General features: G+C 34.2%; 1 protein-coding gene and 1 long non-coding RNA gene across 2 annotated transcripts; one reads left to right on the top strand and one right to left on the bottom strand.

Annotated features, from left to right (window-relative positions):
• Positions 1–673: 673 nt before the first annotated feature.
• On the top strand, positions 674–19,026 carry LOC120277134 (agamous-like MADS-box protein MADS2). Its single transcript, XM_039283892.1, has 8 exons — positions 674–928; positions 17,345–17,420; positions 17,668–17,732; positions 17,847–17,946; positions 18,070–18,111; positions 18,184–18,225; positions 18,357–18,511; positions 18,589–19,026. Exons 1-8 carry the CDS (start codon positions 744–746, stop codon positions 18,671–18,673), a joined length of 750 nt encoding a protein of 249 aa, XP_039139826.1. The 5' UTR covers positions 674–743; the 3' UTR covers positions 18,674–19,026.
• LOC120277135 lies at positions 6,851–10,142 on the bottom strand. The gene is made up of 2 exons (XR_005541469.1): positions 7,211–10,142; positions 6,851–7,120 (listed from the first exon to the last, which is right to left on the bottom strand). It is a non-coding gene; the product is annotated as an uncharacterized LOC120277135 (long non-coding RNA).
• Positions 19,027–19,243: the final 217 nt, after the last annotated feature.

A 19,243-nucleotide genomic window follows, 5' to 3' on the forward strand; every position in this document is an offset into this window, starting at 1 on the left:
AATAATATGAACAAACTATACACATGATTGTAATAATCCTCAACTTTTAAATTAAAAAGAAAATAAATAATCAACCAATTTATGAAAGGGTGGTTGTCCCTCTGATTTTTTTAAGCATCCCATTGGAATCTCCCCCAATTTGAGAATTTTTATAATATATATTTTTGCCATCCGTATCATAGATACTACTAGATACACAATTAATTATATTAAAAGGTTACTGTTTTATTAAAATCAAGTGGAAATATCATTTCTTTCAATAAAGAAATCATTGACTTTTAAATTTGGAATTAAGAGTCTTCTCACACTATACATTAATAATTTTAAATAATATTATTAAACTCCAACAACCTTCACTTTGAGATGCGTGCAGATATTTGATGTCTGTGGTGGTCCCCACACGAATTTCATAAAAATAAATACGTGTCAGCATTCCAATAAATAACTGTGGGTCCCACCAGATGTCCTCTCAGCCAATGGATAACCAGAAAGAATAATCAACGCGCCGCGTCAACAACCTAAAACCGTAATTAAGTCAAAAAGCAGGGGCAATTAATATATATGCGAAAGAATAGCTTAGCTGTCGGATGGTTTAAGGTTTACCTTTCCAATGCTCTCTTTCTCTTTGTCACTACTCAAATTTCTCACCTTTTTCTTCTCTTTGATCCAAAGAAGAAGAAGAAGGAGAAGGATTCAAAGGAGAAGAAGAAGGGGAAAGGAGTTGGTGAGAGAGATTGAGAGAGATGGGGAGAGGAAAGGTGGAGCTGAAGAGGATTGAGAACAAGATCAATAGACAAGTGACCTTCGCCAAGCGCCGCAATGGTTTGCTAAAGAAAGCTCATGAGCTTTCAGTCCTATGTGATGCTGAGGTAGCTCTAATCATCTTCTCCAATAGGGGCAAGCTTTATGAGTTCTCTAATCCCTCGAGGTTTTCCTCACTCTCTCTCTCTCTCTTTCTATGATATGTGGATTTGTTGGTTCTGTTGTTTTGATTGAGTTTCATGAAGAGTCGGTTTTGGGTGTTATTGCTTCTAATTGTATGCAGGATTAATGGGTTGTGTTTCGTTGAGTATACTGTTTTATGGATTTTTTGGAACTAGGGTTTGTTAGGGTTGTACTTTAGGGATCTTTGTAGGAGGGCTTGCTTAGTGTTGTTTCTTTTGGATTGTTTGATTGTAGTGAAGCTGATTTGACTGGTTGTTGAAAGGTTTGATTTTTTTAAGATTAAAAGTTTTAATTGAGTGTTTTTGGGGAAGAAGAAAAGTTTCTCAAAAAATGTAAACTTGTTTAGCCTTTCATATCTTTTTTTCTCTCTCTATATTGTGTATATAGATTTGTTAATTCTTATTCAGTGATTGAGCTTTATGATGAGTCTTTTGTTTCCTCTTTCTTTTTTTCGGAATTTTCTTTTTTGAGCTACAGGTTGTTAGGTTTGTACTTTCGGAATATTGTTTCTTATGAATGGTATAATCCTAGGAAAGTTGAATGGGCTCTTTGTTTTAAAGATTGATCATTTTTTTTCAGAGTTTGAAGAGAAGAATAGTTTCTAAACCTGAAGGCTTGATTTTATTTTGCTTTACAAAAGCTGCCTAGGTTTTACTTTTGCTCCTCTTTTTTGTTTTATCCCATATAATCTTGTGTTCCTTCTTTGTTTTTATTCTTCATAGCTGGTAATACTGCAAGTTGATGGACACTTGATCATGTGTTAGATGCTAGTACTACCCGTGCTTTTGTCATTTCTTCTGACCCATTGTTATGAAAACCTATGTTTCACTCATACTCTATATGCACAGTGTGTACTTTAGGGTGAGACAAATGTTAGGCTATCTTACTATCTTACTGGCTTAACCTCAACATGCTCACACATATTAACAAGTGTTCTTCTAGTTTTCTTATTTTCTTGGTCATGTTCAAGGTGTTAAAATCAAAGATGGGTTTGAAAACATGAACATAAATGAGTGCTTTAATTTTTAACATGTAAATTGCTCAATGATGGTTTTTGTTAGAGGCAATATAACTTTACACTCATAAATTATAACTTCTCGTTTGTTTGCTCCGTTCTTAATTAGTTCATGGTTGTAGATTTTATATATATTGACTTTGTTTTACATGATTAGAAGAGATACACATTAGAAAACCACAATAAAATATGAAATGGCAAGATTTGATAAGCCACGGATTATGGCCATACTAGATAACGGTCAAATTAACTAAAACTAAGATCACGACAAAAGGACTCAACATATTAACAATGACAATGGACTACTCAGACAATAGTCTGAGCAGATTAAAATTAATTCTTGTCAACTTCATGTGTAGCATTTTCCTTTTCATTATTGCATAACATATATATGAAGTGGCTAGTTAATGAAGTATATTGTAAACAAAACTACATTTTAAATCTAAATTACATCCAGGTTGGATTTGAAGAATCAAGTTAGCACAAACCCTACTATTCAACAAATTTAATTATAGGACTTATAGATTCTCCATTATGAGATACGGAAGCCTTACTTAGCTAAAGCAAGAATCTACTAGAATTATTAGAATTGAAGCATGTTCAACACACAATCTTTACTCTTGCATGTTAGCTGCTTACTGGATTGCACACTTTAGATGCCAGAATGATTAGCTACATCTTATGGAATAAGGTATACTTTGTTGGAATAATATTTGCTATGGGTGGTAATGCCATACAGATAAATATAAAAGTATACTTTGAATAGGTGAAATTTTTTTATAAAAATTTTTCATGTCTTTCATCTACTGATGAACATAATGGTACTTGCTACACATATAAAATAAATCTTCATGTATCATAGATGAAAAGTCTTTTTTACAGATTATAACATATAGCCAACTACTATGTATGGTTCATCTGCATGAAGCTAAATAATTTCATTCTTATAGTATGTTTTCTTAGTCAATTTCTTTGGACGTTTAACTTGATTTGTGCTACAATTATTTTTACTTCTTCAAACTGATCATGAGGCGAAACATTTAATTATTTAACATTGGCTTGTAGTACACTATTAAAAGAATTAGAGGATTTAAGCTCTAAAGGGATGCACGGATGAAGGATTTTTTTTTCTTTCTTATTTCACATAATTTTGCCATACACCCCAAAATCCTTTATCATTAATGTTAAGTATGTAAAATATGCCTTGAATTTTACACATATTGTTGATAAATTCCCATGTCTAAATCCTAGGTTAGCCCTTAATTTTTAAACAAATATGTTTTAACTTGTATGAAGAATCCATTTTTGATATGCATGAAGCCACAACTTTTGACATCCATGTGATTAGTTGTTTCATTTGCCTATAAATTCAGAATACTAATAAGGAATAACGACAACAAAGTCTAAAAGATAAAACCGAAGCCACTAAGATTTTGCATGATCCATCTAGGAAGGTCACGATCATGGTGGAAAAGGGTTAAAACATGTAAATTGATACCATGAGTAGCTAACTTAATGGCTGGAACAATCCAGGCACAAGTTTGGCCATGTTAAGATCACTACAAAAACATCAAGAGTGCTTCTTGGATGAATATGTGTTTTAGAGTTTTTAATTGAAAGGCATTGAGTGAAAATTTTATTTGTAAAACTACAATTTCTATAGTGAATATTCCTCCTCCTTCTTTTGTGGATGTAGGCATCAAAAAACATAACCACGTAATTTGATGTCTTCTTCTTTTGTTTTTCTCATTTTATTTTAATATATTGTGTTGTTACCACCTATTTATTCTAACAATTAATATGAGAAATAAAATATTTTAATCCAAATTAAACCACCCTCATCTATCTTAGGAGTAATTTATTATAGATTAAAGGGCAAAGTAAAAATTATTAATATGCACCTCAACCTCATTTTGTGTTTTCTTTACTTTATTTTCTTAATGTGCGCATATATATATTAACTATAATCACGATTATAATTCTGATTATAATAATATTTCCTTTTGTGCATATAATTCATGTCCTATGAAAGATTAAAATATCAAATATTAATAACAAACATCTTTAATCCAATCCTTCTTCTAATTGCACTTCAAAAGATCTTTCCTTTATTCTTCTCCTATGTTAAAAAACCATAAGAATTAAGGGGTGTTTAAATCTGGATTTCTGAATTAATCCAATCCCTTTTTATTTATTTCCAAGCATCACTTCATTGATTTGCAAATATTGCAAGAGAAGGATAAACAAATAAGGGGAAAAGGATAATGAAGATGAAGAAGTTGATTAATTTGTCTTATATATCTTGTCCTTATTCTTTCTTTCCTTACAAGTCTCCTTGATAGATAGTCCTTAATATGATACGTACATGCTCATTGCAAATATCAATGCCATAGCATGTATGTTAGGTGCTAAACACATTTTCATAAACCTAGTGAAATATCATAGGTTAAAGCTTTAATTCAACAAAACATGCAATATTTCTATTTATAATCAATGATTTTAGATATATCTCATTGCTATGTAACACTTAATCTTGAGTACTAGTCTATTAGACTCCATGTTAGTAGGTGCTTGACACGTTTTCATAGGCTTAGTGAAATATCATAGGTTAAAGCATTACTTCAACAAAATATGCAATATTTCTATTTATGATCAATGATTTTAGATATATCTCATTGCTAAGTAACACTTAATCTTGAGTACTAGTCTATTAGACTCCATGTCATTAGGTGCTTGACATGTTTTCATAGGCATAGTGAAATATCATAGGCTAAAGCATTACTTCAACAAAACATGCAATATTTCTATTTATGATCAATGATTTTAGATATATCTCATTGCTATGTAACACTTAATCTCGAGTACTAGGCTATTAGATTCCATGTCATTGGGCATGAACCAAGTCAACTTGGGTACCCTCCTTATGTGTGGCCCACATGTTAAGCGGGTGACTCATCTCACTCACTAAACCTCTCATATACAAAGGAGATAAAAGAATTACTTCAAGGTGGTAGAAGATGGAAAGAGATATAAATAGACCTTAAAAGGTTCTCAAGAAGAAAGAAAAGGGAGAGCTTTTTGGTTTTTTTAATCCTTTTATTTAAGAGAAAATGTAGCCAAGGTTGAGCTTTTAAAGACGCTCCTTTGATAATTTCTTCTCTATTCTTTCGGCTCTATCATTTGTGATAAGATATTGTATATCATGAGAGTGTGTCATACTTTTATGGATGTATGCGTTTCTTTCAATGTGTTAGAGAAGTTGCAACCCTATTATTATTATTATTATTATTATTATTATTATTATTATTATTATTATTATTATTATTATTATTATGGTGAAAGATTGTTGGATATTTGTCACATAGTTTTCCCTTCACACTAAGAGGTTATTCTTGATTTTGTATGCCTACCATATATATGGTTGATGAATTGCATGTATTAGTGGTTTTACTTGTTATTGGTGTTGCTTTCATAAAAGAAGTATTTGCGATACAAGACATATGTCCCCGTCAGAGTGGTATCAGAACTAAGTTGGCAATGTTTTATTCCCTTGTGTGTAGCTAGATGGACAATATTAACATGAGTATTATTAGCTTGAATAGGAACAGTTGGCGATTATGGAAAGTGAAGATGGAAGATCTCTTATATTCTAGAAACCTTCACAGGCCAAATGATGGAGAAAAGCTAGAAAACAAGTCCAATGAAGATTAGAAGAAAGAAAACCAGAAAACTACTGCATGCATTATACAATGGCTTGATGATATTATGTTTTATCATATATCTAATTAGGCTAATGGGAAGATTTTGTGGAAGAAACTACATGATTTGTATAAAAAATATTGCCGAGAATAAAGTGTTTCTCATATGGAATCTTGTGAACTTGAAGCACAAGGAGAGCAGCACAGTTGGGAAACAGTCGAATGAAATCCGAAGCATTGTGAATCATCTAGCACCAATGTAGATGGGCTTGGAAGATGAGTTACAAGCCATTTTGTTGCCAAGTCCTTTATTAGATAGTTGGGAAATTCTTGTTGTTTCCTAATAACAATTATTCATTCAAGGAAAGTTAGTAAGTAGTCAAGTCACAAGAAGCTTGTTCAATGAGGATGTTAAAAGAAAGTCGTCATCCAATAATTCAACACATCACCCAAGATTTAGCTTACAATAAAAAGAGAGGAAGGTTAAAAGATTAGAGGCTTCAACAAAATGAAAATGGTGGAAGAAGATCCAAGTCTAGGAAAGACTTGAAGTGCAAGTGGCCACTTGAAAGAGTGTAGAATGTTCAAAAATGAATAAAAGAAAAAGGAAAAAGGAGAAAGGGCAAATGGACCCAGGAGTATAAGATATTAATATGATTGATAAAGATAATTGTTTAGATATCTTTTCTCTCATGAAACGGGTTCCATAGCATCACTTGTGATGTAAATTGGATAGTCGATTCTTGCTCTTAATACATTAGTTAAAGGACATGGTGGTAATGACAATAGGCAATAATAATACATCCAATATTGTTGGCAAAGAAGATGTGCGCATTGTGATGATAAGTGTGGGTCACAGATTGGTTTTCAAAGATGTGAGTCACATTTTTTATCTAACATTGAATTTGATATTTACTAGTATGCTTGATAATGAGAAGTTTTAATAATACTTTCCAAAAGACGTATAGGAGATTGCTAACGAATCACTTGTTGTGGCAAGAGGTAAAAGTTGTAGTAATCTTTACTAAATGAAGGCTAGCTACCTAGTCAAGGATGAAATGAATGCTACTTTTGAGGTTTCTTCTATATATATACATATATATATATATATATATTGAGGAAATGAGCTCGAGAGCTAATTTATTGAATTAAAGAGAGGAATACAAACAGAAACACAACCCAAATACAAGGATAAAACCAAAAAGAAAAGAAGATCCTTAAAAAAACAAATCCAGAATTCATAAAACACTTCATAATCCAATGAGGAAGATCACGATCTTAAAAGAACAAGGTAAGGACATGAAGGTTAACAATATGAAGAACTAACTTGAAAGTAGGAGAGGCCCAAGTCTTAGGAATAATATGCATTGCAGGACAGCCCGCCATGGTGAATAGTTGGTTGATACTTGGGATCCAGGAGTTTAAACGTTTGCTACTCGATGGATGATTCAAAGTAAGGATTCTGCAAATATCAGGATTATTAACGAACATGTGACTGATATGAAGACCAACTTTCACAGTAGCTTGAAGAGCAAGGTTGAGCGCCAGAAACCTGATATGATTCAGCAAATATCAGGATTCAGCATCAGTCTCCGCGTGTGCAGGGCAGGAACCTGCCATGGAAATTGAATAATTAGAGCTAGAACAAGAGAAACATGCTCCACCTACCTCAGTTGTAGCATTCTAGAAGCTAGAGATGAAAAAGAATGGGCCATTAGCAGAGGAGAAATTGGTAAGTATTAATCCCTTGCCAAATTGCTCCGCAGGGACACAAGAGAATTCCAAAACATGAGCCAAAGTCCTGCAAGCTATAACTTGGCAAGTAGCATTGATATTCTTGCAAATTTTATCACATCGATTCTTCCAAATAAACCAAGCTGTTGCAACAATAGTAGATTTAATGTAAAGCGAAAAGCTGCCAGTGATGAGCCAATTGCTAGAACTGAAACCATCTTGAAAAGTAAGAGGGATACCAATCTTAAGGCTAATCTGATTCCAAACTGCTTAGGCTTTACAACAAGAGGCCAACTATTGTTTAATCGATTCAGGCTCAAGACCACACAAGGCACAAAAACATCGAGGACCCAAATTGATCGAATAAAGATAATCAGATGTAGCAATTCTCCCTTTAAATGTGAGCCACATAAAATGTTTAACCTGAGGGGCCACCTTTAAATCCCAAATTTTTTCCAACCCATTCAATTATCAGACCAACAAGGATTCTGATTCAAATATTGATAAACTGTGACATCAAGCCTGCAATTATGAGACTTAGGGAACCAAATCCAATGATTAGAAACAGTAGGATCAATGTTTCCAAGTCTAGGAATGAAGCAATCCAAGTTATTACCAAACAACAAACCAAATTTATGTAAATCCCAAGTGCAATTGAGAATGAGTTCAAGAATATTAAGCGACTCTAAGTCCAAACTTATATTAAGAAAAGTGGGATTTAGCGCAAGTGGAATCTCAGAGCACCAAGGGTGATACAAAAAAAGAAGTTTGATTTGGGTTCACAGTATTAATCCTCAAAAAGTGTTTTAATTTAAAAATAGAGTGACACAAGCCCCTGAAGAACCAAGAGCAACTAGTAGGAATAGAATCCCTCCAGAAGTTAAGCACACCATACTTAACATATAAAATATCAACCCAAATATAGTCATCACAGTTAATGTATTTAAAAATATTTTTGGCCATAAGAGAATGCTTATCAAGAAGAAGGTTTCTGATTGCAAGACCCCCTTCAGATTTAGAAACAATAAGATCATCCCAAGCAACAACATGGATGCTATTTCCATTGCCACTTTTACACCCAAAAGAATCTCCTAACAATTCTATTGATTTCATGGAGAACAGAATCATAGATAGGATAGACAAATAAATAATAAGTAGGAATAGATAACAGAGAAGAGTTAATAAGAGCTGCAGAAGAAAAGTTGGAGTGTTTCCATCTAGAGTAACGATGGCTGATTTTCACAGTCATGGAATCAAAAACAGCCTTAGCCAATCTCTTAGGGAAATTAAGACTCCAAGATAGTTAAGAGGGAAAGAGGCAGCCGGGAACTTAAGGATGGAACAGATACTCTTAGCAAATTTCTTATTAAACCAACAAGGAAGGTAAATAGCTGATTTAGAAGCATTTGAGACTTGCCCAGTAATGTTCCCATAAATAGCATGGCAAAGATTAATGTATCTAGAAGTTTTCCTAGAGGCTTGAGAAATGAGCACAAGATCACCAGCGAACATGAGATGATTCAAATTATGTATACTTGAGAAGATGATTATAACCAGAAATCATACTATGATGAAGAGCAAAATTGAGCATAGAAGTTAAATTTTGGGAGACAAGGATAAAGAGATAAGAGGAGATAGGATTCTACTATTGACTTGTGGCACTGACTGCTTGGCCATGAGTGCGAAAGGGTTGGAAGTTTGAAAGAAGAATTTGCTTCCTAAGATGAAAGGTTCATTACTTAGTCCTTGTGATTGTTTGCAAGGTAAACAATATCAGATCTCATTTGGGAGTACTAGTACTTGAAGATCTTATTTGGGATCTCATTGGACTTGGAGGCTGAGCTTTTGACATAAGATTGCATTTCTACATTATGACATTGAAGAAACAATCTAGAAAGAGTAATTAAAAGGGTTTAAAGTCAAGAGTATTGAACATATGTTTGCAAGTTAAGGAAGAGTTTGTATGGCCTTAAACAAGCTACAAGGCAATAGTACAAGAAGTTAAACTAACTAGTGGAGTGTTATGGGTATATGTAACCATCTTCGGACCATTATATGTTCATCAAGAGATATGATGTTGCTTTATGTGGATGACATGTTGATTGTCAAGTAGGACACTATCGAGATTGCTAAAATAGAGAATGTTTCTAGTAGATCTTGCTATGAAGGACTTAGGATTTGCATAGCAAGATAATGTGTGTCTATAAGGAATGAAAAGAGAGCTACGGAGCTATGGTTATTAAAGGAAATATATTGTGAAAGCACTTCATCCCTTCAATATAAATAATGAAAACTAGTGAATGCTCTATTTGGAAGTAATTTTTAATCAAAACAAAACAACTCAAATGAGAATGAAAAGAAAGAAGTGTAGTATGCTTAATGCACATTAGCAGTCTGAAGTTTGATGTATCCTACGCTTTGCATAAGATTTGGATATGACATATGCTGCTAGGTGTTGAAACACAGAGAATGCTAAAACCAGAAAGTTCAGTAATCAATCTGATACAAGTTGAGAAAACACACTCAGAGAAAACACAAACAGTAAGCATAAAAGAACTAGAACATTCATCAGAGTTTTTCTTATCCATTCAGTCCTCTCTTACAAACATATATATAACTAACAGAAAAGAAACAAATATTGAAAAGACAAAATTATCCTTAACTTAACCATTATGATATCTCTCCAACGCCTCGAACTTAAACAAATGCTTTAGATGATGCTATCCTAGCCCTTGATTAATTTTCATCCTCTCATTCACTCTAGCAACGAACAAAACAATATTTCAAACCAAACTTCAATAATCACATTGATACATCAACAGAATAACCACACTAAGCTTCAACTCCATCTTGAGTTACCTGCATAACCTTCAATCAGACAACAAACTTCCCCTTGATTGAAGGCTACAAAGCCTAAACATTCTACGAATTTGTAGAAGCATTGAACACTTATACATTTGGTAAACACATCAGACTTGTTGATCAGCGAGTGCAATAATGTAAACTCACCAATTTGTTATTGACTAATTCCTGCGATGTAATGAAACTTCACATCAATGTGTTTAGATCTACCATGAAGAGCGAGGATTTTTGTGAATTGAGATACTGAGATTTGTTATCACACAATATAGGAAAAGCATCTTCAACTTGAATACCAAAATACATCTCAAAATTTTCTTCATCCAAACACCATGACAACAAGCTCCACACAAAGCTATATATTAAACCCATCTGTCTGGATAGAGCTACTACATCTTGCTTCTTTGATGCCCAACATCTCTGCCCGAACCCAAATTAAAAACAAATCGAAAGTACTTTTTCTATCTCTCAAATCACCACACACCAGTCGTCATGAAAACCCCTCTAAAAACAAATTTTTGAACTTCTATAATCTTTGAATGCCAAAAATCCAAAGTCCACCGCAACATATGTCGAGAACATTTCTAGCATGCTAGAACTGAATTTTAGTAGGACAAGCCATAAATCTTGACAACAAGCTTACAACAAACATTAAATCAGGTCTTGAGTGAGTTAAGTAAAGAAATTTACCAATCAAACATCTGTAATATGTTGCATTTGCTTCTTCAGATTGCTCAAATAACTGTTGTTTTGTACTTGCACTTAAAGGACGACTGCTTTACATCCTCGCATCTTGTATACCTTTAATAACTCTTCTGCATATTTCTTTTGAGATAAATGAATACCATACACATCTTGCTTGATTTCAAACCCCAAAAAATACTTCATGAGCCCCAAATCATTCATTTCAAACATATTTTCCATCTCCTACTTGAATTGTTCAACAATCTTCAGAGATGATCCCATATAAATCAAATCATCTACATAAACACATACAAGCAAGATTCCACCATTGGTTTCAATCTTTTTATATTAGGTGTGTTCTGTCTGACTCCTCTGAAAATTCTGTGATTGAAACCAAGAATCTAATTTTTCGTACCACGCTCTCGGAGCTTGTTTTAAACCATACAAGGCTTTGATCAATTTATACACCATCTTCTCTTTGTCTGGAATTTCAAATCCCCTTGGCTGGGAAACATAAACTTCTTCTGCAATATTTCCATTAAGAAAAGCAGATTTTACATCCAATTGGAAAACTGGCCATTGTCTATATGCAGCAATAGATAAAACATTCTCACTGTATCTAATCTTGTGACGGGAGAAAAAACTTCTTCATAATCAATTCCATATTCTTGCACATAGCCTTTAGCAACCAACCTTGCTTTGTATTTATCAAGAGCTCCATTAGCCTTGTATTTAGTTTTATAAATCCATTTAACTCCAATCACTTTCTTTCCAGGTGGTTGTTCAACTAATTGCCATGTTCCATTCCTCTTAATTGAATCAATTTCATCAACCATTGCCTTCTGCCAATGTTTTGAGATCTCTGCTTCTTCATAAGTTGTCGGATCAGACACATTCAAAGCAAAACTGCAACTTTCATATATGTCTCTTAATGACCTTACTCTTTGAATTGGAGATTCATCTACACTTGCATCTCTTTCTTGAATAGCCCGTAAACCTATTGAAGAAGTACTTCCATCATGATCCCGTCTTGGCATATTATCGCATTTTCAATAAAGAGATATAGTGAGGTTGTACACCATCCGCTTCTTCAATAGATGCTTTGAATTACGGCCTTCTGAATTTACGAACACCACTTGAGTTGCCACATCTTCATTTACTACCCACACGCTAACTGTCATCTTGACCATATACATCCTCACTCTTATTATCACTTTTTACTTGTACTTGGAATAAAAAGTGGATAAGCTTTTGGCATTTAAACAATATCCAATAAAAAAATACCTTTCGATTGCTCTATCATCTAGTTTTTGCAATTTCGTGCAAAACTAATCAGTATAAGCCACACAACCAAACACTTTTTAAATGATGCACTTCGGTTTAACCCCAAACCACACTTCATGAGGTGTCTTTTCTTTGGAATCACATGTGTGGGAGAAATGTTGGATAGATAAGCTCTTTGTTTGCCTGCCTCGACCTAGAATCTCAATGGCAAATTCCTGGCTTTCATCATACTCCTAGCCTTCTCAATTAGTGTTCTATTCTTCCTCTCAGCCACTCCATTCTATTGAGGTGAATAAGGTGCAGTTAACTCATGTTTAATACCAGTTGTCAGACAAAAATTATCGAACTCCTTTGATAGAAATTCCCCCATCTACGTCTTCGAGGACTTTCGGTTTACAATTGGATCTGTCTTTCAACCAAAGCCAAAAAAATTGTTTAAAATATGTAAACACTTCATGCTTATTCTTCATCATGTAAGCCCACACCATGCGTGAGAAATCATCAATGAATAATACAACATATCTACTTCCACCATAAGACTCATTACGCATTGGGCCACAAACATCGAGCATGAACAAGATGTAATTTATGTTGTGCTCTCCAAGATCTTCTTGTGTTAAAAAGATATTCTTGCCATTTTCCCAAAAACCACGGGCTTCACAATGCTTAAAAGCTGCTTCAAACTTGGTAGACCAATAACCATTTCCTGCCGCTAAGAGTGCAGAACCCCAAGATTTAGATGACCAAATGCTGTGATGCCAAAAGCAAAAGATACTTCATCTTCTTTGGCATCTACGTTTGCAACTTCAATTTGAGAAAAATTCCACGGGATATAGATTCTTGGTATTTCTCTCACATTCGATAAACACTCACCAGTTTTTTGCATTTCGATACGACATTCTTTTGTTCCCAAATTGAATTATATATCCATTGTCATCCAGCGCCCTAATACTCAATAAATTATGTGCTAATTGTGGCACATAATATACATCATGAATTAATTTCAATGCTCCACTACGAAGAGTTTCTTTGCACATCGCACCTTTCCCATTAACTTTCATCTCCTTATCATCTCCCAATTTTACCACATGTGACAAAGACTCATCAAGCTATGTGAATAAACTCTTCTTGCCTGTCATATGATGTGAGCACCCACTATCTAACAACCAAATTACAGAATTGTCTTGATCATTCTTTATCTCACCATCCTGTACCATAAACATACTTCCAAATTCACTTGGTGCTTGATCTTCTTCATTGTGTATATTTTGATCTTGAGATCTATTTAAAGACCAACAATATGCCTTTATATGTCCATATTTCCCACAATTAAAACTACTTGAACACTTTGATAATTTCTTCCACCTCTTTGCCCTAATTGGAACTCTATAAAACGCCTTTTGACCACCTCTTCCATCATCTGTTGTTCCCTGAAAGCGCCTTTGATCATCCCGAAACATAACCTCTGGAGCCATCAAAATTGCCTCTTCCATAATCACAGCGAGAACCTCTGGAGCCATCAAAATTGCCTCTTCCATAATCAACAACCCCTCTTCCTCTACCTCTGAAAGTTCGGCCTCTACCTCTTGCAAATCCTCCTCTGTACCAAACTTCACTTTCTTGAGAAGTCCTACTACTTGATGCCTCTCCTTTAATATATAGGGCCTTGTCTGTAGATTGATCTACAAATCTATTCAATCTTGCTTCATAAGCTTGCAGACTGCCACTCAATTCAGCCAGAGATAACTTGTCAAGATCTCTAGCTTCTTCAATAGAAGTAATGATATGATCATACTTTAATGTCAAACTCCTCATCACCTTGGACACTACATCTTTGTCTTCCAAATCAAGTCCCAAACCTTTAATTTGATTTACTAAAGCTATAACCCTTGTAATATATTGTTGAATTGTCTCATCTTCTCTCATCTGCAACAATTCAAACTTTCACCTTAAAGTTTGCCTCCTGACAGAAACTAGCTTTGTAGAACCATGATATTCACCTTGTATATGTTCCCAAGCCTCTTTAGAAGTAGTAAATCTTACAATTCTGTCAAAAATTGATTCATCCACTGCCTGATGAATCAAATAGAGAGCTTTAGCATCATCTTTTTGGCTTTCCAATTTCTGTGCTTCTGTACCTTCTTGCAAAACTCCTTCTACAATCTTCCATAAGTTTTGACTTCTAAACAAAATCTTCATTCTTGCACTCCATTGATCATATGCTTCTCCTCTGAACATAGGCACAGATGTTTGCACTATCTCAGGAGTTGATGAAGAGCTAGTTGCCATACTTCTTCTTGTCTTGCTTTACACACCTCACAAAACACTCCAACTACTCAGACACCTTCACAAATCCTTACAAACAAGTAGCAAACACCCTCTGAAAGGCTCTGATACCACTGTTGAAACACAGAGAATGCTAAAACCAGAAAGTTCAGTAATCAATCTGATACAAGTTGAGAAAACACACTCAGAGAAAACACAAACAGTAAGCATAAAAGAACTAGAACATTCATCAGAGTTTTTCTTATCCATTTAGTCCTCTCTTACAAACATATATATAACTAACATAAAAGAAACAAATATTGAAAAGACAAAATTACCCTTAACTTAACCATTATGATATCTCTCCAACGCCTCGAACTTAAACAAATGCTTTAGATGATGCTATCCTAGCCCTTGATTAATTTTCATCCTCTCATTCACTCCAGCAACGAACAAAACAATATTTCAAACCAAACTTCAGTAATCACATTGATACATCAACAGAATAACCACACTAAGCTTCAACTCCATCTTCAGTTACACTGCATAACCTTCAATCAGACAACACTGGGTAGTTTATAGTCATTTTCTTTTAATCCAAGCAAGGAGCATTTACAAATAGTGAAGTGGATATTTCTTTTTCCCAAAGGCACTTCTTAAGTGCATATATGTTTTGGAAGTGATGAGCATGTATTATAATGATATATGGATGAAGATATTGCCAGAGATCTTGAAATAAGGAAGTCAACATCAAGATTTTTGTTCACCTTTTGCCAAGGGAGGTGTATCCAAGCAATCAAAATTACAAAAAATGTGTTGAATTGCTTACAATAGAAGTGGAGTACATGGCCATTACCGAAGCATATAAAGAGACATTATTGATAAAAAGATTATTGAAAAAATGGGCTGAAGTAAGAAAACTATGCTATTTGTCGTGAGCCTCAAAGTCCAATCCATTTGAGCTAGAAATTAAGTTTTTATTTAAGTAGCAAGCATATTGATATAAGTTATCATGATTCATTAGATAATAGATGTCTTGGAAGACAAACTCTAAAGCTAGCTAAAGTCCATACAAATAAGAACATCTTGGATATGAGGACTAACTCGTGTTGAAAGACAAACATGAGCATTTTTAGGAGTTGGGTCGGATGAAGGAACTAGCTATTTTCCCTAGTCCCTGGAATGCCAAATGAGTAGATAAAGGGATATTTGTTAGGCTTGAACCAAAATAACTTGTGGTCCCTCCTTATATGTGGTCCATAGGGTTAAGTGGCTTCCCTCACTTAAACCCATATATAAAAGGGTGATGGAAGGTCCAAAGGATTTTTGTAAAAGAAAAAGACAGAAAAAGATGGGAAAGAAATTGAAAAAAAAAAAAAGATGTTGGGCAATGTGTCTCTATATCCAACCTATTATATGTGGCTTCGATAATGAATATATAAAACATTGATGTAGAGACCTCACCATTAGCGTGGTTATGCCTCATCATGAGCTTGGTGATGCCCGTGGTGCTCTCAGGTAAATCTCTGGTGAAGCACATGGGCGTGGTGACATCACTAAAGATGTGGTTATACCTCATCACGGGGCGTGGTGTTGCTCGTGGTGCTCTTAAGAAATTGATATTTGTTCACAAGTTACTGTTTATGATATTGTTTGCACGGCTTGGTCCAGCTTGTGGTGCTCCCAGTAATTTGATTATCATGGCCATAGCCTCAAACACAGGCATGTTTTGGGGAGTAATGACACCACGAGCACTAACACGAGAGTGTTTAGCCCCAAAAATTGGGAATCTAAAAGGTTTTAGCCATATCTTTCTTCGGGATGTGAGTGAAAAAAATGGGAGCAAAGCCTAATATTTGCGAGAGGCTTAAAAAAAACAGCCCAAGGGGTGTTTTCTTGACATTTGAAAGATTTTGAAAACTTAAAAAAAAAAAGAAAAGAAAAGAAGTTAAACTAGAGTTCTCCTTAGTTCTTGAAATACTACTTGAAGATAAGCCTATAGCAAGATGGGTTTTCAATGAGGTGTTTTTGTTATTGCTCAAAGCAATAATATTCCTTTTTGCCTTTGGCTCCAATTTGCTAAATCATAAGCTCCCAAAAGTTACTTAGTGAGAATATTTGTGTTGGCTTATTTTTCATACAAAATATACAATTGGCTTGTATTGTGGTTTTTTCCTTTGCTTTGAAAGGGCTTCCCATGAAATTTTGCTTGGTTTCGACAATTTCTCCCTTGCTTTGGTATTTGGTTTTGTGATTTGTTGCTGCATGGCTGTCTGTGGGAGTCTAGTTCTGCTGTGGAATTGACAGATTATTATCAAGTGCCTGCCACATCACAAGAGTTCAAAAGAAGGTGTTTACTAAGGCTGAGTTTTTAATAGTGTTCCTTTGGAATCTCTTCCTACTTTTCTTTTTGTGTAAAAAATATTATGTAATCTAGGAATTCATTACTTTAATAAATGTTTGTGATCTTCTAACGTTTTAAAGAAATTATGATTCAATTATTATTATACTAGATGATTGTTGGATGATTGTCTCCCGTTTTTCTTTCGCATTGAGGGTTTTCCATCTTGTTGTCTGCCTTCTACGGTCTTTAATGAATTGCTTATATTAATAGTCCTGCTTGCTATTTGTGATCATTATTTGTTTGTAAGAAGAATTTGGGATACTCGGTGGGTGTCCCAATCGAATGTAGAGAAAGAATTGACGAGAAGGATTTATTAAACTGACTTTGCATTTAATGCCTGGTTACTGTAGTTAGCCGTTTGAAGACTCTTTTGGATGATATGCTTATGTCTGTGTGCTTTCATCTTTCTCAGGGTTTTCTACTATTCTGATTTGCCTTTTTTTTGTTTCATTGTAGCATGCTCAAGACTCTTGAGCAGTATCGAAAGTGCAATTACGGCGCATCAAATGTTGCCATTCAGCCAAATAATGTGGTAATGTTTTGGTTAGCTTAATATGAATTTTTATATACATAGGGGAATTACTGTCAGTGGATACAACAAGCCTTCATTTCATATAACAAATTTTAAATCTGCCTGAAAAATATCATTCTTGTGTTCAAAGCTTATCTACTTGTTCATAATCTAAATTAGATGCTCTGAGATATTGTGATACTTGTATTCATGCATGGTTTTAAACTCATTCTTATGGTTTCTGGTTTGTGATTTGTCCACTCTGTAGCAATCCAGTTATCAAGAGTATCTAAACATGAAAGCAAGAGTTGAGGCTCTTCAACGTTCACAGAGGTACACCTTTTAATTTATTTATGAATTGTTAAATTTCTTTTTCCTTTGTTTTTGCCGGGTTTCTGTGCTCTACATTTTTGCAGAATTATTATCTATTATTTGTTGCAATACTAGAAATCTCCTTGGTGAGGAGTTGGATGCACTAAATCTGAACGAAATCGATCAACTTGAGAAGCAAGTAGATTCGTCCCTGAAACACATCAGATCAACAATGGTAATTGATTGAAACTGAGTTCAACTTTTCCTTCTGATCATCCCATTTGAACTTTAAATTTCATGATATTGGGACAAGATGTTGATGACAATGACTTGAATTTCCAACTTTATTTTTTTGCAGACCCAGTTAATGCTAGATCAGTTGTGTGAATTGAAAAGAAAGGTAAGCAACTTGATCTTAATTTCATTGTCTTTTCAACGTAGTAAACAAGAATGAATGTTCATGCATATGCAGGAGAAAATGTTACAAGATACCAACAAATCCATCATAAAAAAGGTATCTTGATACTTGAAGTTCATCTTTTCGATCTCATTGATATTAACTCTGCCGAAACATATAAGATATGGATTTTGGACTAAAATGTCTTAAAAATCCTGCATTATATATTTTTTTTTAATTGAATGCAGCTTGAAGAATTTACTCCAGGAATTCCTCTACATCCTCCATTGGAAAATGGTTTTTACACCGTTCATGATACCACCAATGCCCCTAACAATCAACATGAAGTTCATTCACATGAATTCTTTCAACTATTGTCTAGTGATTTTTCTCTGCAAATTGGGTATATATATTTCTGTTACTCTTTCTGTGTCCTCTCTTTAATACATCATGAAACCACTCTTAATTTTACATTTCCAGGTTTAATCCTGCAAGTACAGACCAACTGAATGCTCCAAATGCAACCCAAAATGTCAATGGCTACTTAAATGGGTGGCTTGGTTGAATTATAACCTTGAGAAATTTTCAGGTTTGCCATGAAAGATGCAATCTTTTACTTTTACTTTTCTTTTCTTTTCTTTTTCTTTTCTTTTTTAATTTCTAAATGACAATAATAAGCCAGGGCCCTAACAAGTCTTGTAGCTACAGCCTACAGGTTTACAGCATAATCTTGTCATAGAACTGCACATGTATAATGTAGCATACAGCATCAATTGTATATTAAATGCATGTATTAGTTATGTTTATCCTTGTTGTTGTTGTTGTTGTTGTTGTTGTTGTTGCATCATCCTTAGTTTCTTATAGACCAGGGCTAATTGTTTGTTTTGGTCCTTCGATGAAATGATTTCTCTCGTTTTAGTCCCTTTGTCTATTACTTTCGTTGTTTATATTGATGTGGTATTTGACAAAGATGCACTTATGAATAACTTATCCACATGGGATGCCTTATTGATGTTTATCAAATGTTGTCAATCATGTTCATGGATGTAGTGATTAAACCAAGCAAAATTATTCTTCCCAGAAAGAAAAAACTTACTACGTTTTTTTTTTTTACAAATGGCGACAAGCACCGCCC

Source organism: Dioscorea cayenensis, chromosome 15 (assembly GCF_009730915.1).
Source record: "Dioscorea cayenensis subsp. rotundata cultivar TDr96_F1 chromosome 15, TDr96_F1_v2_PseudoChromosome.rev07_lg8_w22 25.fasta, whole genome shotgun sequence".
Classification (NCBI taxonomy): Eukaryota; Viridiplantae; Streptophyta; class Magnoliopsida; order Dioscoreales; family Dioscoreaceae; genus Dioscorea; species Dioscorea cayenensis.